General features: G+C 49.5%; 1 protein-coding gene across 1 annotated transcript; it reads right to left on the bottom strand.

The window, feature by feature from the left end:
• Window positions 1-681: 681 nt before the first annotated feature.
• LOC119181096 (calcyphosin-like protein) lies at window positions 682-25,760 on the bottom strand. The gene is made up of 5 exons (XM_037432279.2): window positions 25,612-25,760; window positions 23,164-23,393; window positions 9,180-9,363; window positions 7,992-8,201; window positions 682-1,006 (listed from the first exon to the last, which is right to left on the bottom strand). Exons 2-5 carry the CDS (start codon window positions 23,310-23,312, stop codon window positions 905-907), a joined length of 645 nt encoding a protein of 214 aa, XP_037288176.1. The 5' UTR covers window positions 23,313-23,393; window positions 25,612-25,760; the 3' UTR covers window positions 682-904.
• Window positions 25,761-27,561: the final 1,801 nt, after the last annotated feature.

Raw genomic sequence — 27,561 nt, 5'->3', positions numbered from 1 at the left:
CAAGTTTCCAGTTTCATTTTCTGCGCTATTGTTAAGCCTATGGTGGCGTTATTGTCGCCGTTACACGTCTTATTGAACAATATTCCATTTCGAACTGATTTGTTGCTTCCCTATAGTGTCCCTTTAACAAAGACTCACATTTCAGCGCACCCGCGATGAGTTGTGGTGTTTTTGTTTTCTTTTAGCGCTTATCCGCCATCAAAAAGATTGCCACGATTCAGGTTCTAACCCAGGGTCTCGTGCTAATCATTTATGCCGTCAGTGCACGAAGTTGACTGTGTACGGAGTGCGTCATTACGACCTTAATATTTAAGAACCGACTCGATGGAGAGTGTAGGGAAGTGGCTTAGGTTAAATCCTCCTAAACCCAGTTACCCCGAGTAAGAGATATGCCTGGTTTAGTTTTGCAAAGGCTTGTTCACACGGCGTTTTAAACACTCGCCTGGTCCCGTGGTGCCACCGTGGCGGGGCCCCGAGCGAACGCTGCTGCGCCGCCTCTCCACAGCGGATCACGTGACGTGTCGCCACGCGCGCCATACTTGCGCTCTAGCTGTTCAAGGTCACTGCGACGCGATGAACCACCTGTTGAAGACAGCGCTGTATTGCTTAATTTATCTCTTAAAAATCACGTAGTTGTCTAAGCACAGCGCCGAACATTTAGCCAGGCCAGCGACGCCATGCTGTAGAATTAGTGTTTGTTTTTAATCCTTCTTAATCCTTTGGCCCTTGCGACACATCGAAACGTTTTTTTATATATCTGTGCCAAGACAAATGTAGTCATCTCGAGGGAAAAGTTTGGTGTCGTTGACGTGGAAAACAAAAAGCGAAACTCGGGGGTGTAGGGGAGGCGGGGGGCAAATAGAGCACACGGAACGTGCAGTGGGTGTGTCTATCCCAGTCGAGGCTATAGCTTCCAACAGGTTCTCATCATCAGGTCGAAATAGGCGTCTTCATCGATGGAGGCACTCACACCTGAGTAGTAGTCGAAGAATTCCTCCTTGGTCACCTGAAAGTAACAGCATTTGAAAATTAAAACGTTCAGTTCATGTGTCGACAACCATTAAGTGTTATCACATATCATGCATTGTCATGCAGTTCGCAGTATGTAAACGTCAACAAAAACACTAAACGAACTTCCGATCCTAAATAATGACCTGCCAAATCCTTACGTTGGCTTATTTAATACTCAAATTGGGTGTTTAATAACCCGTAACCACATGGAACGACGTTCATTGAGTGCACACTGCATCATTACCACAGAGAAGCTGTTGCGGACGGCTCCGGAAACTTCGAACACGTGGGGTTCTTTGACGTGCAAATAATAATAATAATAATAATAATAATAATAATAATAATAATAATAATAATAATAATAATAATAATAATAATAATAATGTGGTGTGGCTTCACTTTGTAGAGACACCAGCAGATATATTTATAATACGCTGAGAAGCTTAATAGCACATGTGAATGCCAATGTGTCCATGTTCATTCAACCTTGCGTCGTTTCCGGCCGGAACACTTTGTAAAGCCATATACCTATTTTTCTTTCAACTGACAATCGTTGGACAGTCATTGGTATCACGGAAGCTGCTTAGACTATCTTCGTTTACATTAACAAAACCATGTCGTATAATTCATTATCGCATAAATACTGCAGCAACTTCTAAAACACACCATTCTCTCTCGTCGTTTGTGCTAATGATGAACATTTGCTGCAAGTATACACATGGCAAACAGATGCCAAAGACGACGTTTACAAAAAGCATTAAACACTGCAACTCCACGTTATACACACGCGTGCTTATGAATACCTTCGAATCCTTTCATAAGCCGGCTGACGGAATATCAAGTATATGAACAAAAATGACGTCATCTTAAGCTATATAACCAAGATAGTTAAGGGGCTTCCTTTCGAGCTGAAGAAACCCATCAAAATGCAAAGACGTCTTGATTACTCGTGATTCCGTTTTATCTTGCCCTGAAACTGTATGAGAGCGAAAAAAATTGTTTGATATAGTTTATAGGGATTCATCGTACAATAAATTAAACGGCGTAGGTTCAAAGAAACAGAACTGGTGTCCATTTCATCTGCTGCTCTTAATCCCTTGTACCTTTGCAGGGGTGTAGCCAGAATTTTTACAGCAAAACCTGTTATGCGAATAAAACTCGGGTCGCGCGCTGCTGAAGTTGTGCGCCGCCGGTGTCCGTAACTACAACTCACGAAATTTGAAAAAAAAACTAGTATCACTAACACAGTGGGGCTCGAACCCGAGTCCGCTTGGTGCCAGCCCAGTATTCTACCCCTAAACCACGTCGGTTTTTTTTTCTTTTTTTCCCTTTTATTTCCGGTAAACTTCACAAACGAGTTGCTACGCTAAATATATTACAATTCACAACGAACAATACAAGAAACTTGAAAATGTATTATTATAACACATCTAGAACGTGATGTGTTATAGTAATACTAAACCACGTCGGTGACTTGTACTTCCTGGCAAAATTTCTTTAGACAGGCTTGGTGTCGGGAAAGCAATCGCGCTATTACGACTAATAAATCGTTTCAAAACAGCGAAAGAAGAACCAGTCGTTGCACAATGCGAATAGCGCGACGAGTGGGTCGTCCGATGTTCCAACCCATTACAAAAGCTTGTTCTTGTTCACATATTAACTGTGGCGCATACCCGTTACAGGCACAATTCCTCATTGTCGTCAGCCAATTCATGACTATGAACAATTGGCACAAAATTTCTTGCAAGTGTTTAACTGATACCACGATTCCTAGACGAATAACGAGAAATAGCATAGCAAATACCAGCCTACTACACAAATTTTTTTTATTATTTATGCCGTAGTGGTTATCAAGCAAGTGTACTTGCATCAGGCGTGGCAGCGAATGCCAGCCTACTACACAATTTTTTTATTGATATTAATGCCGTATAGTGGGTATCGCGCAAATGTGCCGCCAACAGTTATACAGTGTTTAGAAAAGGCTCTCATTGTATTGTATTTAAATTTGTTTCGCAAGTTCTACTGCCGCGCGCCTGGTGGCCGATCCCCCGTGGTGAGTAGTGCCATCCTTCCAGAAATTTTCATCATCATCATCATCTGAATGGCCACTCTTCTATCTTTCGCTGTGACTATGCTGCGCCTTCCGCACAGCCCTGCATTTCTTTTCTTTTTTTGAGGGTGGGGATGGGGGAGGGGAGGTTTCAACTGTAGTGGATGTATGTTCGTGCATGCGCTTGCATGTGTGCTCGTACATTTACGCAAGCAAAATTGGAAATGTCCGGGTGGAGCGTTCACTCCACCCCCTCCCTGCACCCCCTCCCCGTGAACCTGTACTTTCACGCCTTACACTACTGCAATAGAAAACCATATGTATTTGCGAGGTTTAATTGCATTATTTATATTGCTTATTTTATTAAACTTCCCCTCGTAAAGCGACCATAGTAGGAAGGCGTATACACTTGGGTCATGCAGCTAGAAGCACCACGAACTCTAACACAAGTGCGAGTTCAACTACAGACAACGTTGAAGTGCGCTGTGCTCGGAGGAAGCTTGTAGTTGCTGTGCCGGTTGTCACGTGATCATTGAGGGTGGTGGCTAGCTTTGGACCGGGGCGAAGTCCGCACACCATGACGTTGCTACAAGCACCTCAGTATGGCGACGACGCCTACCGCTATTAGAAACATGGAATAGGCCTATAGTTATATATTGGGTATATAGATTAGGTCTATAGTTAAACAAGCTAGTTCATGTATACGTTTTGATGGTTTGTGTTGACACCGGGTAAAAGTAAGTAGAGACGGAGGACAAACGTTTTATCTCGGCAATGAGATAAATAAAAAAGGAATGATGGTCTTGGTCATGGACCACAGTTAGTTTACACGTCCTCTCAAGGGTACTTCTCGCAAATGCCGGCGGCTACTTTATGTGCATTTGTTTTTGTCAACGCAGTTTACCTCCATTTGCAGAGAAGTAATAGACTAATAGCCCACGAGGGCATCGCCGATGACTTAAGCATCAAAACCTCAGGCTACACTTACAGTGTAAAGATTTCTTGTCTAATATGACCTCTGAAATGTCAACAATTCCTCTTCACTTCGTTCCCAGTGGTCCAGATTGCATTATCGCTATGTCCCCGCGAACCTATATGACTCCTATTTTAAGCGAAGTTCCTGTGACTTACGTATTTAGGTGGCGGCGGCATAGTTCGGGGGGAGATAAAAGAGGTTCCAGCTAGTGTTCATAAAATGCATGGGTGTATATACGCAAACGAGGCTTACGCTACAAAAAAAAAAAGAGTAAACATCAGCTAAACAGTCCAACATTGTGGCGTCCATATGTCTAAGGTGCATTGATTGATTGATCGATTGATTGAATGATTGATTGATTGATTGATTGATTGATTGATTGATTGATGTGCGGGGTGTTATGTCCCAAAACCACCATATGATTATGAGAGACGCCGTAGTGGCGGGCTCCGGAACTTTCGACCACATGGGGTTCCTTAATGTGCCCCCAAGTCTGAGCACATGCACGGGCCTACATCATTCTCGCCTACGTGAAAATTGCAGTAGCCGCAGCCGGGATTCGATCCCGCGACGCGCGGGTCAGCAGGCGAGTGCCTTAGCCACTAGACTTTAGATGGACCGTGGAGGGGCGTCTAAAGTACATTGCGCTATACAATCTAGAGTGGCGCTATAACCAACACGCCTAAATGTCAAACCTATAGCTTCACTATAGTCCCCATTTTTACGACATGGAAAAGGCTTTGTTTTTTTTTCTCATTTCTCTCACGCGTGAATTTCGTTCAACCATTATTCCTCTACCCAATCGAGGAGAACAAGAGAAACGTTTCGATAAGCAGGCTGATTCCGGTGTCGTCGACCCTTTAATGGTCGAAAATCGCGAAACAGCGCTGGTCATGTCGCCGTATGCGTCCTCCAAAAACGGGCCATTCGGCGCCCGCAGAAAGTGCGTTCGGCTCGTATCTAAATTTTCCAGACCGCACGATCGACTGTTCAAAATGTCGCGACGGTGTACTTATATATAGTGGAGCCAGTTTTCAGATTGGGCGGCGCGTTAATGGCATATATAAACGCGAAAGCACTCTCAAGCCTCGAGGTGATACGCACACGTTTAGAACGAAATGTATGTGCACCAAAGGGGTTCAAGAACAGGCGTTCCTTAGAGCGCTGTTTAGGACACGATTATTGACGCGGTTTCCATCCTGCTTGGTAAAAGTAATATCAGCGTGAGAGCGCTAAAGAGCCGGTTTCGCGGAAACCCCGCAGTGAGTATCGGTGGCTGTGAGCGGAAAATCGACGTCGTTTGTGAGCAAAAAAACATCAGATCGGTGCGAATTAACAAATAACAAAAATCTTCAACACGAGTAGGAATTCAACCCAGGCCTTTTGCGTGGCAAGGATGTGTTCCACAACGGAGCCGTGTCATTTTTTTTATTCTTCCATGGTATTCATTAAAAACGTACGTCACGTACATTAAATACTCGAGGTGGCTTCTAAAAATGTACAAAAAGCTTTACAAAAAAAGGAAGCTTCAGATGACACTGTGTTCTAAAAGGGTATCATAGCACCACGTTTCGTGAACACTGGATACCAGGCCGGCTGAAGCTGTAGATGATATGTCTTTTAGCTGTAGTGACATCTGTATGAAACGCTATCGCGAGGATAGCATACCTTGACACTGTTCCGTTTCAAACAACGCTATGCAAATGTCGTGCATTGTGCGATGAGCCTCCTCGCATTTGTTGTTGCGTGGCGGACGCCGGACCACTGCACCGGGCAGGGCGTCCAACAGTCTGATTTAGTCCGCCATGGTAAATAAGTGGTTACGGAGATCGGCTGCCAACCCGAAGGTCGCAGGTTTGATACTGACAAGGGCTGTCACATTTTGGTGGTGTTGAAATCGTAGAGGCGCTTAAGCTGTGCGATGTGACACCAGATGGTCGAAATATCTGAAGCCTTCCACTACAGTGTCCCTCAGTAGTTTTGAGACATAAAATCTCAGATATATATTAAATCATGTGGAATGCACAAAGAGAATGTGGTTTAAATGCACGCCAAGTACGAAACACCCACACAGCTTTATTGATCGTCAACAACTGAAAAATCCCCAGCAAAGGGAGCTGCGCTGGTACGCGTGTTGTCTTACGGGCGTGTATATAGTGGGTATACTTCGTTGATTCGCAAAAGGAAGAGTTATGGCGCAGAGCGGGCACTTTGCAACTGTGTATACTCTGAGTAGGCATCCTAGGATAGTTTGAAATGGTCCACGTTACTCGCACAGTCGTTTTTTTTTTTTTGATGCACGGTCGAAGCATGCACCGAGAACTGAAGCAGACTAGTAGTTCTGGCCGACTGCGCTGGCCCTACGTCATCTCCTGGCGCCGATCTCCGACGACAGCGTAGCTCTGACCTACTGGAGTTGCCCTACGCCATCTCCTGACGCCGACAAGAGCTCTCGCAAGTGGTGCCCCGTCCTCGGCTCCTGTGACCGTGTTTCCATCTTTCCTATCTTTCCTATCCTTCGATATGTCTTCGCTCGCTGCCCCAGCGCACCTTTCTCTCTCTCTCTATACCTTTCATCATATCCTTTTAATCCCTCCTCACCACCATCCCTTGTGAGATACTGTTGAGGTGTCGCACCCTGATGCAGACAGTTACGGGGCTCACTTTCCTTTTCTTTTCCCTCTTATAAACATAAACACTCCCCCCCCCCCCCCCTGTTCAGAAGGCGATGCGTGCGATTCTCGATTGCGCCATTGCACTCTACTTTTGAGGCCAAGCTCCAACGTCCTGCAAGTTTTGGGGAGAATATTACGTGCCAAAAAGTGAATGACCACGAGTGGGCGAAGCTCGGTCTTAAGGCCCGTAACGTCTTCGTTGAAGTCGCCGACTGCTATGTAGGGTTAGTTCTTGTAGATGTTTGATAGTATTCCGTCACAATTATGATTGGTGTTTGTGAATTGTTAAAGGTTTTTTTTTTTCGTGTCTCACATCCGCGAACTTTTCCGCGATGAACACCGCAAAAGGTCAAGGCTCGGCAACAAGGGCGTCGCCCCTGAAAGACGGTATGATTAGGATTCACGCCGTAGAGAAGGGCTCCGGATATATTGAACATCTGGTGCACAGTAGACGCACCTCTATCATTTCGCCTCCGCCGGAGTGCGACCACAGAAGCCGGTATCAAACCCAAAATTTTCAGGTCAGCGGCTGATCAAGTTAATTTTGGCGTTACACTGCAAAGAGCTAGTGCCAGCAGACGTCCGCTCCTGATAGCTCACGCCAATGTTTTTATTGCGACAGATCTTACCTGCACGCTGTCGGTGCGTTCGCTATCGTGCTCTGTGTATAGTTCAAATTATTGACAACTCCCTGCGCATTGTATGTTCTACCCACGTGTATGAGCACGCAAGTAGGGCTCATCCGCTCAAGCACAGCTGAAACGAGCCGGCCCACTGCCGTCGCACAGAGGCCACATGCAATAACATCACCTTCTTGCGAGGCCTGCCACCGATTGTAGCTCATGCAGAGAGGAAACGCCCCATCTGTCTTGAAAAAGCATGAAGAGACATCACGGGGAGAAAGGGAATGTGTCGCTCTAGCAGCAACTGTGAACATTTATTTTAAGGGTGTGGTCACCATCGCTGGCGCGCGCGCTATCTCGGCAGGTACCAGCAGGCGGCTCGTGTGCCCGTCTGCTCTCAACGCGAAGAGACTGCACGAGAAGAGCTCTCCCTGGTTTGGCAATATTCTTTTAAAGAAACGTTTTGTACAGCCACTTGAGGTCGCATATAAAGACTTAGCTGTTAGCCTTACTTCACATAATACTGCAAATTGTTGCTATCGCATTCATTGCTCCCCCATTGCGGTGAAACTGTGATATTTCTGTTACTTCTTCCAAAAAAAAAGCTGACACCACATTTGAGAACAACTAATGAGCAGGTCAGAAAAAGTACTCACAACACCGTCGACGACACCGCCTTCCTCAAAAGTGGCCAAGAACTTGTTCAACAGTTCTCGCTCTGTCTTCTGTCCGTTCAGGTAATCGGGGTGGTTCCGCACGTTGTACACGCTTTTCAGGTCGTCGAAGGTCACCTGACCGTCACCCGATCGGTCAAGCTTCTGGAACGCCTTGGTCACCAACGCCTCTCGGCTGGGACTCATCTTGGGCTGATATGACGGGAAAACGGCGGAACACATGGTAAGAATGGAGTGCTACGGCGTATGTCTATTCCGTACTGCTTCGATATCGTACTGTCTGATAGTCATTTGAGATTAAGATAGAAACGCATTTCTTCTACCATTAGGGATTAATCACGCTGTGGCGTCGTAAAAGAAAACAGCAAGGACAGAGAAAGATGTAGAAGTTACCGGAAAGTAGAATTCACTCTTGGACTCTTTAACAGCAAGACCGCAGGAGACTGAATTTACCGCGAACATTAGATTACTTTGATGTTGTTATCATAAATAGAACAATTCATTGGATGTAAACAGGAAATTTGGAAGCACCTTTGCGTTTCACCTAGACAATACCCATTCCGATACACAAAATAAAGAGAAAACCAGTGTGAAATAAAGTAGATGACATTAAACACATGTGCTTAAATAATAAAAAAATGCTTAAACAGGGAATGCTGCTGGAGACAAGATTTTAATAAGGGCACATGTCTTTGTCAAACTGCTGCCTTGACGAAGACGAGTACCCCGTTCATCAAGTCACCACGTCCCCTTCGTCGAGTTGCTGCGTCGACGTAGCATTCCACTCATCAAACCATTCGCTGCAGCAACCCATCCTGTCCAACGACTTGTCATCATTTGAAGCTGCACTGCTTGTGTTTACAAGTTCAGGTGAGATATTATTCAGGCCACTTAATTTGGAAGAAAACTTAGAAAACAGTTACGGGCATCGTTAGAGGTTTGTCCCCGAAAGCACAACACACGGATTCACTAAAGTCGGTTAACGTTTGCTTAATTTTACCTGACTGTTCCCTAGCGCTGGTTAGTGTTCAGGGCTTTTGGCTCATGCTGGTTGCGCGGCCACTGCATGGCATGAGCTACAGATGCATCCGACATGAAGGTTCTTGTTATAAGAAGATCACCCATATTTTTCTTCTCGCTTTTCTGGTTCGACCTTCGTGCTCAACTTACTCTGATGGTGCGGATGAATTCGTCGAACTTGATCGTCCCCGAATTGTCGGCGTCGAACATCTCGAACAGCTTGTCGTAGTCCTCGGCTTCGAGGAAGGGCGCCATGCCGGAATCGTCCAGTCCTTTGATAAATTCCTCGCGAGACAGGTCACCACTGCCATTGTCATCCATCCGACGGAACACTCTGAAACAGGCACAGGTAATGTAAATGAGTACTAGACACAGTTCTCTTTAAAAAAAAAGCTGTGCGTACTGAGAAAGTCGGAACGTCTTGGGGGAAGAAAACAAAATGGAAAAGGCCGGGAGGTTAACCACGCACTTGCCCAATTGGCTACCAGACATGTGCCTGGTCAATGCTGAAGAAAAGAAAATGGGTAGCGGAAAGATGAGACAGAAAAGGAAAAGGAAAAAGGAAATACTCAGTAAACGCGTTTACGCGTATACGTGGCCACGGTGGCATTGTCAAAGACTCCCACAAAAGCCCGTTGTTCTTGAAAAGCACAGAAGTGCTTTGGCTGTATCGCGAACCGACGAGTGACGGGGACGGTGCTCCAGTGGCGTCCGCACGAAGAGCGGTCGATCGCGCAATCCTCGCAACGCATCAGGAGGTGTTCGTCTTCCGCAGGCGAATCGAGCGCAGACCCACAGAGCTCTTAGAGTGTTTGGCAACGTTTTGGAGGCTTTGCTTTGTCATGTAGGACTAAGAAACTGACTCGTAAATTTCCCCTCACTATAGGGTCCAACTGAAATTTTGATAGCAAATTTTAAGCTGCAGGACCTGTCTACACAGGTGTCACCAAAATATGTATTTTATTAGCTACGTTTACTATTGGCTGTTGAACAAGTTTGATTACTTTAAACTCAAGGAGGTTAGCTTCACTATCAATACGGACACCTTTTTCCCCCTCCTTAGCCTCGGAGCCCGCAAGTCATGGTACGTGACACAGTTGTTTATTGATCCCAATGTGCTCAAGGTGTTGAGATGTCCATATAGCTATTCATACGGATATTCCTATGAATATCCGCATCAATACATATATGACTATTCATATTGCTACATGCATGTATACTGATATTCTAGGGGGCGACGCGCGTGTGTGCCTGACGAGGAAGACGAAGGGTTGTCTCCGCTTGATCGCTGGTGAACCGGGCACGCCATTACCGCTGGTTTGGAATATATCTAATCCCCAGCCTCGTCGATACGGCGTCTCTTCTTTTCCGTAACATATTTGGTGGAGGTGTAACGTTCCCCGTCTTCACCACGAAGCTTCGCAGTGGCCGCACAATTCAGTCTCCGGCCATGGCTACCAGTGACAACAGCCTGTCAGCGTCTCCCTCTGTAGCTCCAGCCACTACATACCTGACGATGCCCACCCCCCGTGATCCAGGTACATTCTCCGCACAACCTGGGCTCGACGTCGACTACTGGCTCCGTATGTACGAGCGTGTTAGCCACACACACCGATGGGACCCTACCATGATGCTCGCCAACGTAATATTCTACTTGGACGGCACCCCACGGGTCTGGTTCGACGCCCATGAGACCGAGCTCACCAGCTGGGATACCTTCAAGGAGCGACTACGTGACATCTTTGGGGACCCGTCCGGTCGCCAAATGGAAGCGCGAAAAGAACTCGCCACTCGTGTGCAGTCGTCAACAGAGTCGTATGTCTCGTACATACAGGATGTCCTCGCGTTGTGCCGAAAAGTCGACGAGCAAATGACAGAGAGTGACAAGGTAGGCCACATACTTAAGGGCATCGCGGACGACGCCTTCAATTTGCTCGTCTACAATAACGTCACAACCGTAGATACGACTATCAAGGAATGCCGTCGCTTCGAAATGGCCAAAAGCCGCCGTGTTCTGCCTCAGTTTACGCGGCTACCAAACACGGCTGTTACATCCACTTGCACCGATCTCGGTGCCGCACCACCCATGCAGGACAGCGTGACACGAATAGTTCGACGGGAGCTTGAGGCGTCAAGTGCGGCACCATTTCCTCCACATCCGCTCGATCATGGCGCCGCAGAAACGCCTCCGCCGGTCTCCGTTATTCAAGCCGTCGTGAGGCAGGAAATTGCAAAGCTTGGTTTTCCTGTGGCCTGCTCTGTGTCCCGACACGTCTCCAGACCAATGACAACAAATGCACCACATTTTATTCCGCGATCCCGCAATCCGGCGGAATGGAGAACTGCAGACGACAAGCCGATCTGCTTCCGCTGCCACCGAGTTGGCCATATCTCCCGCTACTGCCGCAGCACTTGGACGCCCTCAAACTGGAGTCAATTTTCCTCTAATCGACCGTACGAGGACTCCCGTCGGTATTCGCCCAGTCGTGTGTACCTTTCTTCCGACATCCCCAACAGCCGCTCCACTGCTCGTTCACCGCCACCTCAACGTCACCGTTCCCCATCGCCCCAACCACGCCGCTATCCGTCGCCGGTCAACTGTGGATCCTCTCGGACGGAAAACTAGATCATGCAGCTCCGGGAGGTAGTGCTGCATCGCTTGCGAATGATCCAAATTCTCCATTGACGCTCCCCACTGATACGAACTTGATTGAGGGGTATGTGGACGGTATTTCCTTGACGGCGTTAGTCGATACCGGAGCTCAAGTGTCTATAATGAGTGCTCATCTGTGTCGCCTGCTCAAAAAAGTCCTCACGCCTGCAGCAACTAAAGCCCTCCATGTCGCTGATGGCGGAACTGTGGCCATCACTGGAATGTGTACCGCTCGTGTTAGTATATTGCCGGCCGCCATGTTCCCGTTTTATTTACGGTGCTTGAAAATTGCCCCCACGACCTAATCTTCGGCATGGACTTCCTATCGACGCATTCTGCCTTCATCGATTGTGCCGCCGGTACTCTCTGCCTAGAACTTCCTCTTCTCTCGGATTCTGACCCTGAACTCCCGAACAGCTTGTGCACCACTGACTTCTTCCGGATACCGCCTAAAGCTCTCACATTCATCGAATTGGCAACACCCTCTCCCGTGCTTGACGGTGATTATATCGTGACGCCGATTACTGATGTTCTCCTGGCGCGTGACATTACTGTCCCACACTCTGTCGTAAGCATGGCCTCTAACCGAACATATTTACTTGTTATCAATTTCGGTTTCATAAAACAAGTGCTACCCCAAGGAAATTCGGTCGCCACACAAAGGCCCTTAATTGACGACCACGTCACCTGTTTTACGGCAGACGTATGTCCCGAGCACCCACATCACTCGCAGGATGTCACGTGCCTCGATGCGACCTTATGCTCCATGATCGCCCCGGACCTCAGACCTGAGAAGTCAACCGCGCTATGCCGCCTTCTGGCTTCATACCGCGACATATTCGACGTCGACCACCGTTCACTCGGCCAGACTTCACTCGTCAAGCACCGCATTAACACAGGTGATTCTCATCCCATTCATCGGCGACCATACCGGGTGTCTGCCACCGAGCGTAAAATAATTCAACAGGAAGTCGCCAAGATGTTAGCCAAAGGAATTATTGAACCCTCTTCGAGCCCATGGGCGTCCCCCGTTGTGCTCGTTCAAAAGAAAGATGGCACGTGGCGCTTCTGCGTGGATTACCGTCATCTGAATAGAATCACGAAAAAGGACGTTTACCCTTTACCCCGCATCGATGACGCTCTCGATTGTCTCCACGGCGCCCGATACTTTTCCACAATAGACCTACGTTCCGGCTACTGGCAGATTGCTGTCGACGAAAAAGACCAAGAGAAGACTGCATTTGTAACTCCAGACGGCCTATATCAGTTCAAGGTTATGCCATTTGGGCTATGCAACGCCCCAGCCACGTTTGAACGCATGATGGACTCTCTGCTGCAAGGGTTCAAATGGTCAACATGTCTTTGTTATCTTGACGATGTCGTTGTATATTCCCCAACATTTGAGACCCACCTTCAGCGTTTGTCAGCTATTCTCGACATATTCCGCACTGCAGGCCTCCAATTGAACTCGTCGAAGTGCCGCTTCGGACGCCGGCAAATTACAGTGTTGGGCCACTTTGTCGACGCCTCTGGTGTGCAGCCGGACCCCGAGAAAATTCGTGCAGTCACCAGTTTTCCTGTACCCCAGTCAGCCAAAGACGTCCGGAGTTTTGTAGGACTTTGCTCCTATTTTAGAAAGTTTGTGAAAGATTTCGCAACCATCGCTCGACCCCTCACAGAGCTTCTAAAGAAAGACGTCACATTTACGTGGGGTACCGACCAAGCTGCTGCTTTTTCTCACCTAATCACGCTACTGACGACTCCACCCATATTGGCTCACTTTGATCCATTCGCTCCGACGGAAGTTCGAACCGATGCTAGTGGTCACGGATTCGGAGCCGTGTTAGCACAGCGCCAACGGGGACACGACCGAGTTGTCGCCTACGCTAGCCGCCTCCTCACAGCTGCTGAGCGCAACTATTCTATTACGGAGCGTGAATGTCTTGCTCTTGTTTGGGCAGTCTCAAAGTTCCGTCCATATTTATATGGCACTAATTTCACTGTGATAACTGACCATCATGCGCTATGTTGGCTTACGTCACTGAAGGATCCTACTGGCCGGCTCGGGCGCTGGGCTCTGCGACTCCAAGAGTATACCTTTACGGTGACGTACAAGTCCGGACGCCTACATCAGGACGCAGACTGCCTGTCGCGCTACCCGGTCGCTGAGTCGAGCACTATGCATGACACCGACACCGAGCCTTGCGTCTTTTCCCTTTCGCAAGTGACATGCATCGGTGACGAGCAGCGCTATGATGCATCCTTGCGTGCTATCATTGAGAGCCTCGAATCATTATCTTCCAGTCAGTCCTATCGCTCGTTCGTGCTCCACGATGGTGTATTATACCGCCTGTTGCGTAGCGTATGTTTATCAGCTCGCGACTGCGTCTGCGCAGAGCCGATAAGACGAGCGGACGAGACGACGGTGAGTTAAACAAGGTTTATGTACAGCATATATACAGAGGCGTTACAATTTCGGCACTGGGGCCGACAGAGACTCGAAGAGCCGAACTCTCCTCTCTAACACATAGGTCAGCCTTTCGCCTAAGACCGCTGACTCACACACATGTCGGCACTCCGACACGGGGACGCCTCTCACATAGGACCTCCGATCGCGACACGCCGCAGGGCTTCTTTTATTTACACCGGGTCCCACCTAAAATGTCCAATCAGAAGCGCCGCTGGTCTTCCGAGCAGGCTCCTCCAATGGGGTTCGCCGCGCGATGCGTCAGGCCACCAGACATGAGGACGCCGGCTCGCTGTCACGTGCGCAACTGACTCAATGCACGTGGGCCACAGATGCGCCGCGCGTGTTCACGCCGTGGAGTTGTTCGCGCCCGGCGGAGTGCGGGCTGGCCTTGACCCAGATTGCCTGTTTCAGAGGCACGGACGTTTGACGAGGACTCGCTGGCATAACAGCACCCCCGCCGCCAGACAATGCACCGGAAAGACGAGCTGCTTCCACGGGACTCGGATGTCAGGTGCGCTCGTTCGCCAGGTCCCTCCAGGTTCGCCTCCAGGGCCATGGGGAGAATACAGCTCCAGACTGTTCCGGGAACACATCCCATCATTGACGACGGATCCCAGCCCCACTGGCTTGTCGCCACAACTTGCTGACCAGCTTCACTCGTCTCTTCTGACCATCTTCGGTTTCAGCACTTGTCGATGGTTCTGCAACTTGCTAAGAACGGTTCGACAACAGACAACACACGACACAAGCAAGTGCCCTCGGTCACCCGACAGAACACCAGACAAAGTATAGTACAACATATACCTATCTACGTGTTTATCGGAATTTTGTTCCCTCTACATCAAGAGGCACATGTGGGACAAAAGACCCCTAAAATGACAACTCAATTTTTTTTTCCACGTACAACAACGTAACGGATTAGAATACCACATAAAGTTGGCCCCTTGAGATCACTCTGAACGAGAGCGCTCAGCCCAGGTCGTGATGAGGTCAAAATTTTGCCCCGAATCGCCAGCCAGAAACCGAAAGGTTGAGAAGTTACTAGCTGGAACGCACTGCTCAATGCACCTGCATTAGCGTTTACCTTCCCCTTTTTTTTTTCTTTAGCGAACGTCAAAGTTGCGCTGTGGAGCAACATGCTCCACCTCAGTAACCGGCCACTTTTAGGCGACGATACCTATGCGGCACCAAGAGCGGCTCACACTTGCGACGTTGCACAGGGGAACAACGATACGGCTTGCTACTGATTGACTCCTCACCGCTTAGCTCGATATCGTGTTCGATCACCCTCATGTTTCCGGGGCGGTCCGAAAACACGTCTTCAAACTCGGAACCAATCTTTCTCAGGTCCTCTTTCTCAGGTCCTCCTTCACTTAAGCTAGGCTCTAGGTTTATCTGCTCCCAAATTACTTTCGATCCCCCTTCGATCACCTCACTAGAACTCAAATTTTCTGCTCCCTCTTCCTCTGAAGCCTTCAACAGCTGATTTACGACCGCTTGATGTTGAACATTGGGTTTCATCAAGTTGTAAATTTTGTTCTGCCGCCTTCCTACTTGCACCTCATAAGTTGTATCGCAAGGCTTTGATAATACTGTGGCGGGCCCTTCCCAATCAACCTCAAGCTTGTTCCTTTTTGGTGGCTGCAGCCGCATTACCTGATTATCAACTTCAAAAGCGCGCTTCTTCCCCGATTTCTCGTAGTGCTCCTTCGACAGCACTTTTGCCGCGTTTTTCTGGCTTTCCACGAGCGCTTCAATTTGGCTTTCCACTAGCGCTTCAATCGAGAGACCCTCACTCTGCCCTCGAATGAGCGTCTCTCGATCAACTCTCGGCAGCTCGCTCCAACTTTCCGCAACAGGCGAGAGCGTTGCAACCCTCTCGCTCTGACTCAATGGCGCCACGTCGTCTCCCCCAGCGCATACCGCGCCGGCCGCTCCCGCGACGGGCCGCTCGCGTGACTGCTCACATGACTCATGCGGAAAATTTCCTTTCTGGGGTTCCGTCGACCCGCCGACAAGGTCACTTGAGAGTTCACCGCATGGAACCAAGTCAAGCTTCCGCGAAAGCTTTCGCGCTTGCGATCGCGTGGGAGCCATGCACGCTAAGTTGGGGAAGAACGATTTGCCCTGCTCTTTGAGAAGCTGCTCCGAGTTGTTGGAGAAAAGATAAGAAAAACGACCATTCAGCGCGGCAGACACAGCCGCTTCGGTGCAAAGCTTACCGAACGGGCCTTCAATGACAACGGTGGCGATTGGTAAGCGAACACTCTGCTCCTCGGCGACTTGCCTGATCCACGCGCATTCTCCTGTGAAGTCATCCGGAGACACCAATGAAGGATGGACAACGTCCATGGTTGCCGCTGAGTCTCTAAGTGCTCGGCACGTTTTCTCATTGACCCTAATTTCTTGGAGATACGGCTCCAACAACCGCATGTTTTTTTCTGATTCTCGGATCGTTGCGAAGGCAAACTTTTCCTGACAGTTTCTCGCGATGTGCCCTTCCTTTTTACAGTTGTAGCAGATTAGCGGCTTCCGTTTGTTTTCCGGTTCTAATGCCTGTGTGGTAGAAACCTCACTCGATTTCTCCGCTTCTGTTTGCCCTTCCCCTACAGTGTCCTTCGTAAGAGACGGGTCCCTTTTGAAATTACGGTGCGGAGCGGGTTTCCGTTGATCAGGTTTCTTTGAAAAGCCCTCTTTTCTTTCATCCTTTTCAACGCGCACTGCCCTGCTATGCAACTTTCGGCGAGTATAATACTCCTCAGCTAACTCTGCTGCCTTGTTTAGCTGTACTTCACCAAGTTTGTCCTGCAGCCAAAGTTTAACATCCTCCTCGATGCAGCGGTAGAATTGCTCCAATGCAACGCATTCCACCACTTTATCGCGGTCGTCATAAACACCTTCGCCCTTGAGCCATTCGATCAAATCGGCTTTAAGACGAAACGCGAAGTCAACGTGTGACTCATTCCCCTTTTTAGCATACCGGAACCTTTGCCTGAAAGCCTCGGGTGACAATTTATAACGTCTTAAGAGCACTTCCTTAACCTCGTCATAGCTCTCAAACGCTTCCCTCGACAAGCAAGTTATCGCGTCGGACACTTCGCCGGGAAGAAGAGCTAACAGGTTCCGCGCTCAAAGACACCGCTCCAAAGCGTTTCGCTCACAGACGTGTTCAAACTTGACGAGATACTTCGCCATGTCCTCGCCTACAACGAACGGTGGCAGTTGGTCCCGAATTCTAAAACCGCTGACCTGAATCGTCGGAGAAGCTACGCTAGGCGCCTGCGAACACTGTAGGATTGCCAATTCTAGTCGTTTCATCTCAAGGCGCTCCTGTCTCTCGGCCTCCTCGCGACGTTCGCGCCTTTCAGCTTCTTCACGTTCGCGAGCTTCGCGCCTTTCAGCCTCTTCGCGAGCTTCGCGCCTTTCAGCTTGTTCACGTTCGCGAGCTTCGCGCCTTTCAGCTTCTTCGCGAGCTTCGCGCCTTTCAGCTTCTTCACGTTCGCGAGCTTCGCGCCTTTCAGCTTCTTCGCGAGCTTTGCGCCTTTCAGCTTCTTCACGAGCTTCTCGCCTTTCAGCCTCCTCACGTTCGCGAGCTTCTACTTCTCGCCTTTCAGCCTCCTCACGGCGTGCTTTAATATCCACCCAGGCCTCATCGACTTCCTCAGCCGATACTCCCTCATCCTTCATGATATCAAGGATCGCTTGCTTTCGTTTCGCACGGCCCAAAGTAATGCCGAGTTCCTCACAAATTTCGATGAGTTCCTTCACTTTAAGGTTCTCCATCGTTCACACTAGCCTCTTGCTGTTTGCCCCTGTTAAGAATCTACTTGCCGTACCCACTATAAGCCTACTAGCAAGACGCGCAAGCAATTTTTCACCCTCCCGTGTTTACCACCTCCGCATTGACTTTGGTTTCAAAGCACTTCGACTTGGCTTGAAACTATCAAAGCTCACTTCAATGCTTCACACAGCCCTTCTCTAAACTACTACAACCTGAGCTAGAGTAGTCTGGTGAACTGAGGGGAAAACATCAGGCACTCACCGCATCGATGTCGCTGACGCCGGCCGATCCCGCAGCTGCCAACCACTGTTGCGAACGACGGACCGATCCCGCCGAAGCCACCACTGTTGCGAACGACGGACCGATCCCACCGCTGCCACCACTGTTGCGTAGCGTATGTTTATCAGCTCGCGACTGCGTCTGCGCAGAGCCGATAAGACGAGCGGACGAGACGACGGTGAGTTAAACAAGGTTTATGTACAGCATATATACAGAGGCGTTACAATTTCGGCACTGGGGCCGACAGAGACTCGAAGAGCCGAACTCTCCTCTCTAACACATAGGTCAGCCTTTCGCCTAAGACCGCTGACTCACACACATGTCGGCACTCCGACACGGGGACGCCTCTCACATAGGACCTCCGATCGCGACACGCCGCAGGGCTTCTTTTATTTACACCGGGTCCCACCTAAAATGTCCAATCAGAAGCGCCGCTGGTCTTCCGAGCAGGCTCCTCCAATGGGGTTCGCCGCGCGATGCGTCAGGCCACCAGACATGAGGACGCCGGCTCGCTGTCACGTGCGCAACTGACTCAATGCACGTGGGCCACAGATGCGCCGCGCGTGTTCACGCCGTGGAGTTGTTCGCGCCCGGCGGAGTGCGGGCTGGCCTTGACCCAGATTGCCTGTTTCAGAGGCACGGACGTTTGACGAGGACTCGCTGGCATAACACGCCAAAGTTTTGAGCCGGATGGACCGGCTCTGCTGCTTGTCATTCCGAAACACCTTCGCTCGGAAGTTCTACATGAACTTCATGACCTTCCGACTGCTGGTCACCTTGGTGTGTCACGCACTTACGACCGAATACGCCGACGCTTCTACTGGCCAGGGCTTGCACGCTCAGTCAGAAGGTACGTTGCGGCTTGTGAGAAATGTCAGCGCCGCAAAACGCCATCGACACTTCCCGCCGGACGCCTTCAACCACTCGATATTCCGTCAGACTCGTTCCTCCGCGTTGGCTTGGACCTACTTGGCCCTTTTCCCTTGTCTTCCTCGGGTAACAAGTGGATAGCCGTGGCCACCGACTACGCCACGCGTTATGCCATCACACGAGCTCTCCCAACAAGCTGCGCCACAGATGTCGCCGACTTCCTCCTCAAGGACGTGATTTTGCAACACGGAGCCCCACGGCACCTGCTTACAGACCGTGGCCGCACCTTTTTGTCGAAGGTCATAGCCGACAACTTGCAGTCCTGTAAAACGAGACACAAGCTGACTACGTCATACCACCCGCAAACCAATGGACTCACGGAGCGCCTAAATCGAACTCTTACAGACATGCTCGCTAAGTATGTTTCTACCAACCACACCGACTGGGATCTCGCGTTGCCGTACGTCACATTTGCCTACAATTCTTCGCGCCATGACACTGCCGGTTACTCTCCATTTTTTCTGCTGTTTGGTCGAGAACCAACATTGCCTCTAGACACCGTCATACCGTCTCCTGGAGTACCTACCAGTGAATATGCCATGGACGCTATCACTCGGGCCGCTCACGCACGCGAAATCACCCGTACTCGCCTTCTGACCTCTCAAGAGAAGCAACGGCGCTTGTATGACCAACGACACCGCGACGTACACTTTCCACCCGGTTCTTTGGTACTGCTCTGGTCTCCGACCCGTCAAGTTGGCTTGTCAGAAAAACTGCTTGCTCGCTACACAGGCCCATACCGTGTCCTCCGTGTGGTTACGCCTGTAACATATGAAATTGGTCCTGCCACCCCATTGTCTTCATGTGCCCAACAGGCTACCGATATTGTACATGTTGCGCGCTTGAAGCCCTACAACTCTCCTAGTGACGTTGACATCTAAATGCGCCGAGGCGGCGCTTGCGCCGCCGGGGGTTATGCTACATGCATGTATACTGATATTCTAGGGGGCGACGCGCGTGTGTGCCTGACGAGGAAGACGAAGGGTTGTCTCCGCTCGATCGCTGGTGAACCTGGCACGCCATTACCGCTGGTTTGGAATATATCTAATCCCCAGCCTCGTCGTTACGGCGTCTCTTCTTTTCCGTAACAATATGAATATGGATATCCATACAGTGTCACGCCGACAGACAGGGGACATGGCTCGACCCTACGGAGCTTCGCCCCTAAAACCAGGGGACGCTTGACGGCACTCGAACGCAATACTTCCTGCTTTGGAGGTGGACGCTCTAACCACACAGCACCACTCGTCGTGTTCACGCGGGACTCGCTTGATGAATTTCGTGCTGAACGGTTGTGTCGTCCGTGATCTCTGACGCCAGAATAGCTCTCGCCGATCTGCCCGCCGTCCGCGAATTCCTGGTGCCATGTAGCTCTCGCTGATCGGTGCCCCGTCCTGGCACTCCTTTCACCATGTCTCCCATTTTTCCTACCTCTTCTCTCTTCTTTCAACACTCATGTCCGGAGATGGCTTCGTCTTTTTTATCTTCCTCTTTCTACTATTCTTTTTATGCCTTTCCCCCATCCACAACAAGGAGCCTAGCCATGTCATCAGTTTGGCAGACAGAAGTCGGCTCATTTTTGCTTTCTTTCAAGAACCACTTGCTGCGTGTTCAAGCGGCAAGCCTTGCCCCTTTTTTCTCCCTATCTTTCTATTTCTTCGTTCTCTCTTTTGCTTCGTAGCACATGAAGTGTCACAATGATTCACGGGCAGAGGTTAGTGACGTTCGAAGAGGCGTACATGATGTAGTACTGCACCTGTTGCGTAAATATATATCTTTCTCCCAGCGCATCTTATTCAATAGCGAGCACTTCTGACCTTCTGTTTCAAATTTCTAACGTTTTCACGCCGCTCAAGAGTGTCACACGTCGCGGCCAATGGTCACGTCGCACCGTGAGAAGGGCCGATAACGAACGGTCAGTTTGAGCGACGAAATGGACACCAAAAGAGAGAAGCGCGGCCGAGTGTGACAAAGCTGACGGAGCGATTAAATCACCATTCAATAAGATCACACGATAGAAGCTGGGTTGGAGATCTTAGAGGGAGGCCTCCATGCTCTAGTGGACATAAGTTGATCATGGCGATGATCGCGATGGACACCACCAACCGATCTACGCATCACCCTTGTGTATTCGCAATACCCAAGCCTAGTGTGAGGCCCTCTGAGGAGCGAGATGAAATTGCTGATTCACACGATTTGATAAGCATCCCCCAACAGGGATCCGCATAGGGACGATGGCCGAGCAGGGAGCATGGCTGAAAATGAGGTGCAGGTATGCAAGTTAAGTCGGTGTCACGGCGTGTGCCTCCAAAGTGACTACAGAATTGGTCAAAGAAAGACTGCGAGCACGACAAGGCATGGGCGGGGTCTTCGAGAGACCACCGGTGGACTGTTTATGTCTTTACAGTTTACATTGGCTGAGGACAATCGAAACGACCCTCCTAAAGACAGCCAGCAGACCGAAATTGGTGTCGTGGCTTGTGCGACCCCGTTGTGAGTAATCACCCTTCGTTAATTCTTGAACCGGCCATAGAGGGCGGTACTTGTACTATACGCTGAAAAATGCAAATGGTACGACACTAGAGTGCGTTACTTGCAGAAAGGAAGGATTGACGTCACACGTACGGGAGGAGAGAGAGACGATCATGCGACTACGATCACATGTCCTTCGGTGGTGCCGTTCTGGCGCACGCGCGCACTCAGAAACTCGGCGATGGAGGATGGACAAGGCTGCTGAGCGGCGTGCGCGCCGGGCAGCGGTGGCTCGCGCTTGAAGAAGAGACTCCGACGGGCGGGCGCGCGAGGCAGGAGCGTGTCGCGAGGACCCTGCAGTACGACCACGAGAGGCCAAAGCGGCGCGGCAGTGGCGTGCGGACCCAGCTTCACCTCACTCTCCATCATTCCCCCCGTGAATATGCTGTCATTTTTTATGGCTTGTTGTGTCCCAACGGCGACTGCTTCAAGTCTACGTTGAGATTCAAAACCACGTATGTACACTAACAAGGCAATCTGCCGAATTCATCGCAGGAGGATAAATCAAAAAACAACATAGGGAGGGGGAGGGGGGCAACCACTATAGGTAACCGATTTTTGTCACATAAACGAAGAACGTGCACAGTTGGCTAGCAATCCCGAAGACAATTTTACGATCATATACGAGTCATAAGTGTGCCTGCTAAACAATCTGTGTAGCTCATGGCTACTACACGGAAAAAAATCACAGCATATCTACGGAGTGAATGATAATGAGTAGGGCAGTGCTTTTGTTCGTCCGTCTGTGCATCCGTCCGTCCATCCTTATGTGTGTCTGTGTGTCCGTCGATCCGTCTGCCTGTCTGTCACTCACACTAGCGCTACCTGCTGAGTGAGTCTTACAGCTAGGTGGTGGTTACGAGCCGGTCACAGACATGCATGGATAGACGCATGCTTTTAGGAGCTTCGCCCCTAAAATACCCGATATTCCACAAGGGGGCCAGTCTCCCCCCATCCCCTTGTACCTCTTCTGGACCATAGAGTTTTCTCAAATTAACTAGAGGGGACTCTGGCGCTGTAATCGTTCAGCGACCATGGGAATGATGGGTAGTACACAGATTTGCCTAGGCTTCGTACGTGCGGGCGGCGAATCGCACTTGCGGCTTCGTTTATTGCTGTTTTCTTTTTTGTTTCGAAGGAAAGAAACGAACCCTTTTGAACTTCGTGACCCGATTTGAAATGGTGAGCCTAAAAGAATAAGGTGGGGAAGCGCAGCCGATGAACGTTTGCTGATATTTGTTTCGTGAGAAAACAGCTCCGAGCCTTACGAACACACACGAAGGCAGAAGCAGGCGAGAAGTACGAAGATTCGACAAATGTATGTACTACTCATCATTCCCATGCTCGCTGAAGCGCTGTGCGTTGCAGCTCCCATAGACACTAACTAGCGCCAGAGTTCCCTCTAGTGTATATTAGGAAAATCTATGCTCCGGATGCCCATGTATACTAACCAGCCAAGCCAAGTAGTTTATACCATAAAGCGACTTACTTTCCAAGACCCAGAATCCCTGCGGAGCCCCGCTGAAGGCAGAGAAGTCGTAGCTTCTCCACTGCGTCTGATGTGTTGTGCAGTTGCCTGGCAGCCGTGAGCTTCATGACGTTCTCGTTTCGGGTCTGCGCGGACACCGGTCGAGGCATGGATTGCGGTCTCGCAGCGGCCGTGTGGAACAAGAAGTCCCTCGAGAAGCGGCCCCCGTAAGACGACGTTTTCACGCGATGCTGCATATTAACATAAACCATAAGGATGATTATAATAGTTAGTACTTGTTAGGGCATAATGCCTCAAAACCACGATATGATTGATGAAGGTCTCAGTGGAGGGCTGCGGAAGTTTCAAACATCTGGAATTATTTTAACTTGCACCTAAGCCTAAAGAAACGTGCCTCAATCATTCTCGCCTTCACAGAAAAGGGGCTGCCGTGGCTGGCATTCAATCCTGCGACCGTCCAGTCAGCAGTCAGACCGCTGTGTTGGGTCAGCGTAACTGCATCACCATTAGGTAGTTTTGTAATAGCATGCGCAAAGCTCGAGAAGGTTGCGGGCGGAGCACAAGCGTTCGCCACTCCACGGTAGACCGCAAGGTGAGAGCGTATATGACGCATGCTCAACGCAAACGCTAAGCTTTGCGTTGACGTGTTCTAAAACTCTCTGTTGGAACAGCTGTCATTCACTCCACTTCCTCATTGGGCTCTGCGTTTCACGTCAACTCCTACCCGAACACTCATACTTCCATTGAGTCCGTAACGATAAAAACAACACAGACCAGACAGCGGCATGCGAATGTGCAACGCGAGCAAAGCGCTGTACGCCAGTCTCCGAGGTACAGTCCAACACTCGAAATCGTAAAATAGACCAGTCTCTCAAACTCGTTGCACTACTCTGGCGCACAGGAGAATGCACTCACGAAGGAAAAGACTGAAGGTATACCACATACGAAACGCGCAATGCTGCGAGATTGGCGATATGTCGGAATGTGCCCCCTCGTTCGGTAAACGAATGCCGTTTGTTTTTCATTGATTGCAAAAGACGGCTCCATGACCACCAAGTAAGCAATCGCGTACGTGCACTCGCAAACTGCGGGAAAACATTAGTCGACAACGACGGCGTAATTGAGGTTATTGAGGTGATCGGCACTATCTGACGTTTCTATTAAAGCGATCACTGTTTACTGTTTTGTTTATATACCCGTCCCACAGCCAATGAGGTATTAAGACCGATAAACGGGGCACCCACAACAATATATATGTTGGCTTCGTGTCACACAATCTGAAATTTTCGGTCACCATCCCCAATATTAAATTTCCAAATACATGTGACTTTTAATAGAGCATCAATGTTAGCTTTGACGTCTATTCGAATGTGATTAAAGAACCATATAATACTGTGAAGTGTTTTTGTCTTACACCACTTATGACGCCTTCATGTGAACCGCATGTTGTGCTTATCATTTTGTTCTCTTTAGGGTTTTTTTAATCAGACTGCTCAGGGGAGCCCAGGATTCCATAAGACGTCTCAGCCTTTATTTCCGGCTTAATTATTGGCAAGGAAAGGAAAATCGAGCTCTTACTTCGTATTATACGTCCTCAAAAGAGTTCGATACGCCGATGAGCGACAAGCCTGCTGTTCCAGGCCCTACACTGTGAAGCCTTCCACACAGGTATTTATTTACCAACAAGCACTGCACTTGTGCTTGGGCTAGTTGGTGCTGGCTGATAATTGTGGTACGTATACCGCAAGTACACAAAATATATCCACAGAAGCACACACCACAGGCGCTACATCAAAATTACAAGTCGACAAGCACTCATTCAAGCACCTCGCATTCTGGTAACTACCTCCCTATTCCCCCCACCACCCTAAATCTAAATTCTGGATGAAGCCCTGCTTCAACAGTTGTGCTTCTTAGTCTCAATTAAAGCTTTGACGCCAAACATATAACGCAAATCACGGGAGGGGCAGGGGGTGAAGGGGGTTCCTCTTGTGTTGGAGCTAGGGTGTGTGTGAAGGGGGGGGGGAAGAGGGGTAGACGTGCACTCTCTGCAAGTGTCCGCCCACGAGATTAATCTTACAAACATGTTTAGATTGCTGGAGAGTATATCGCATTAAACTAGCGGATTCAACTTTATTATTGCCTGTTTACCTTGTCCTGTTCAAGTGTTCAAGTACGCTTCGGCTGCGTGAGACATGAAATGGCAACTGCCGCTCGATCGGCTTTAGCGGAGTCAACAGAACTACGCACTTGCGCGAGCTCAGAAACCATAATATTTTCTTTATCTTTTGATTTCAGAGCAGGGTTCTAATTTTCATCTAAATAAAGATGAAGGGCATATTCACTCAAAGAACAAAACGGCCGCCACTACAAGGTGCGTGTTCCCCCACCCCTTGTGATTTTTCTAGATATACGTAACCGGTGCTAAATATACCTGAAATTACTCACCTTAAACAAAGACGACCGATACCAGCTCCCGCGTTGGCAGCTGCAGTAACACCGATGAACAAGTGACAACCGTTAAGAGATGCACACAAACAAGAAAAGAAGTACGAGAAGCGCAGGTACTAGGAACAGGTGTGCGCAGCCAATGACGCCCGTCGGGCGTCTTCGATACACCGGCGAGCTACAAACGCGTACCACGTGCAACGCCCCCGAAGACTAGCTAGTCAAGCGAGAAAGCATCGCTAAACCGGCGGCCGTGTGTCAAGATATGCTAAAATATAAAGAGACCCCCGCCCGAAGCAGCCGCATGCAAAAAAAAAAAACTCAGCATCTTGGGTGTCGTATCGGCCGGCCGGACGGCGAGGGGGCACCACGACCCCTCTCGGGTCGATACGGGTTTCCATTGTACGTGGCCCGGGCCGGCCCTTCACTCCGGAGGGGCCGGCGGTTACTATGGGTACTAAACGTAAACACAACGCTCGAGCCACAAGCACAAAGAATGAAATACGCGCAAAAGAAGCGTGTGGACGGGGGAGTGAGTGATTTCGGCGGTGGAGGGAGAGAGACGTATACACAACTGCGTATGTTTCTGGCGAAATCTGCCCTGGTAGATCTCCGCGTATCGTAATATAGGGGGCACGTACTCGCACGCCGGTGGCAGCAACATCGACGCATGCGTGCAGTTCGTTTTCACCCGTGTCGCGAACGTTTTCGCCATGATGGTGATTGATTGATTGATATGTGGGGTTTTACGCCCCTAAACCACCATATGATGATGGCTCATGAGAGACGCCGTAGTGAAGGGCTCCGGAAATTTCCACCACCCGGGGTTCTTTAACGTGCACTGAAATCGGAGCACAGGGGCCTACAGAACGTTTTCGCGCCACGACTGTTGTACGACTCCGCCGAGGATGTGTTTGATAAAACTTTGTGAGGAAGTGCTTGCATACTTTGCACCATAGATCGCGTACAACGCTATGAAAGTGGGTGAGACTTCTTGCAGCAGATGCGTTCTAAGCTAGAAATAGTTCAATAAAGTTCTTGTTCTTGTTCACCTATAAACCTATTTTCTCACAACACGTGCACCGGTTCGTTCGGCTTGGAGTACACAAAAACTACGGCGGACCAGTCTGCTTAGCTGTATTCACGCGACGAACGAAATTACGATTCGACCTTGAGGATGGCGTACTATACGTCACCATAGGTCACCCGTTCCCGCTTCCACACGTCGGTCCACGCGGAGCGATTCGCGAAACGACGGAAACCCAAATCGCAGCTGGAATGCCCGAGGAGCAATGCCGAAATCCTCGCTTGTGGCGGTTATTCTCGCCTGCCTTGTGAATGCTGGTTGTGGAGGGATCCGATACAGCTTTACGTGGCTAAAGATCATGAAAGGTCGCGCAACAACTAGTCCTGTGACAAAAATTACGTGGCGCTGCATAACAAGCCCCGTGAATATGAATCATGTAGTCACTTTTACTAGTCCCGGAATATGCACAAGAAATAGCTAAGGTAGACAAAGGGGCACATCTTGTTACTCACTTGAACTCCTGCATTGGCCATTCGCCACGGTTTCATGATACGCAGAATATAGGCAGAAGCAGGAATGAAGATGCAAGGCTTGCTTTGGAAGCATATCACATTCAGAAAATTAAGAAAAGCGGAGCTGATTGTATCAGTGATACCTCCATTTCTTTGCATGCCATGGAATATGAATTTTTGCGTGCCCATCTTGGTTGAAATATCGTGGTTTACGTGTGAAATATCACAACACGCGTGTACATTCAGCTGTTGCGGTGCGATGTATCATGGAATTTTATCTGTTATTACGTATACAATACGAAGCTGTGCGTGGCATGCAACGTATGTGGTTTTGGCATATATATGCGAGGCTGTGACAAGAATAAAGCAAGTGTTGTTTGCACGTCAATCTGATTCTTTCCTCACCTTCTT

Source organism: Rhipicephalus microplus, chromosome 10 (genome assembly GCF_043290135.1).
Source record: "Rhipicephalus microplus isolate Deutch F79 chromosome 10, USDA_Rmic, whole genome shotgun sequence".
Taxonomy (NCBI): domain Eukaryota; kingdom Metazoa; phylum Arthropoda; class Arachnida; order Ixodida; family Ixodidae; genus Rhipicephalus; species Rhipicephalus microplus.
This window is presented reverse-complemented; position numbering and strand designations above follow the sequence as displayed.

What these genes read in the sequence shown, in the direction of transcription:
- LOC119181096 (XM_037432279.2), bottom strand. Translation starts at nt 23,312, where the DNA reads ATGCCTCGACCGGTGTCCGCGCAGACCCGAAACGAGAACGTCATGAAG. An exon ending in AATTCATCCGCACCATCAGA is followed by an intron (nt 8,202 to 9,179) that starts GTAAGTTGAGCA and finishes CCGTCATATCAG; the next exon opens with CCCAAGATGAGTCCCAGCCG. An exon ending in GCGGTGTCGTCGACGGTGTT is followed by an intron (nt 1,007 to 7,991) that starts GTGAGTACTTTT and finishes TGTTACTTTCAG; the next exon opens with GTGACCAAGGAGGAATTCTT.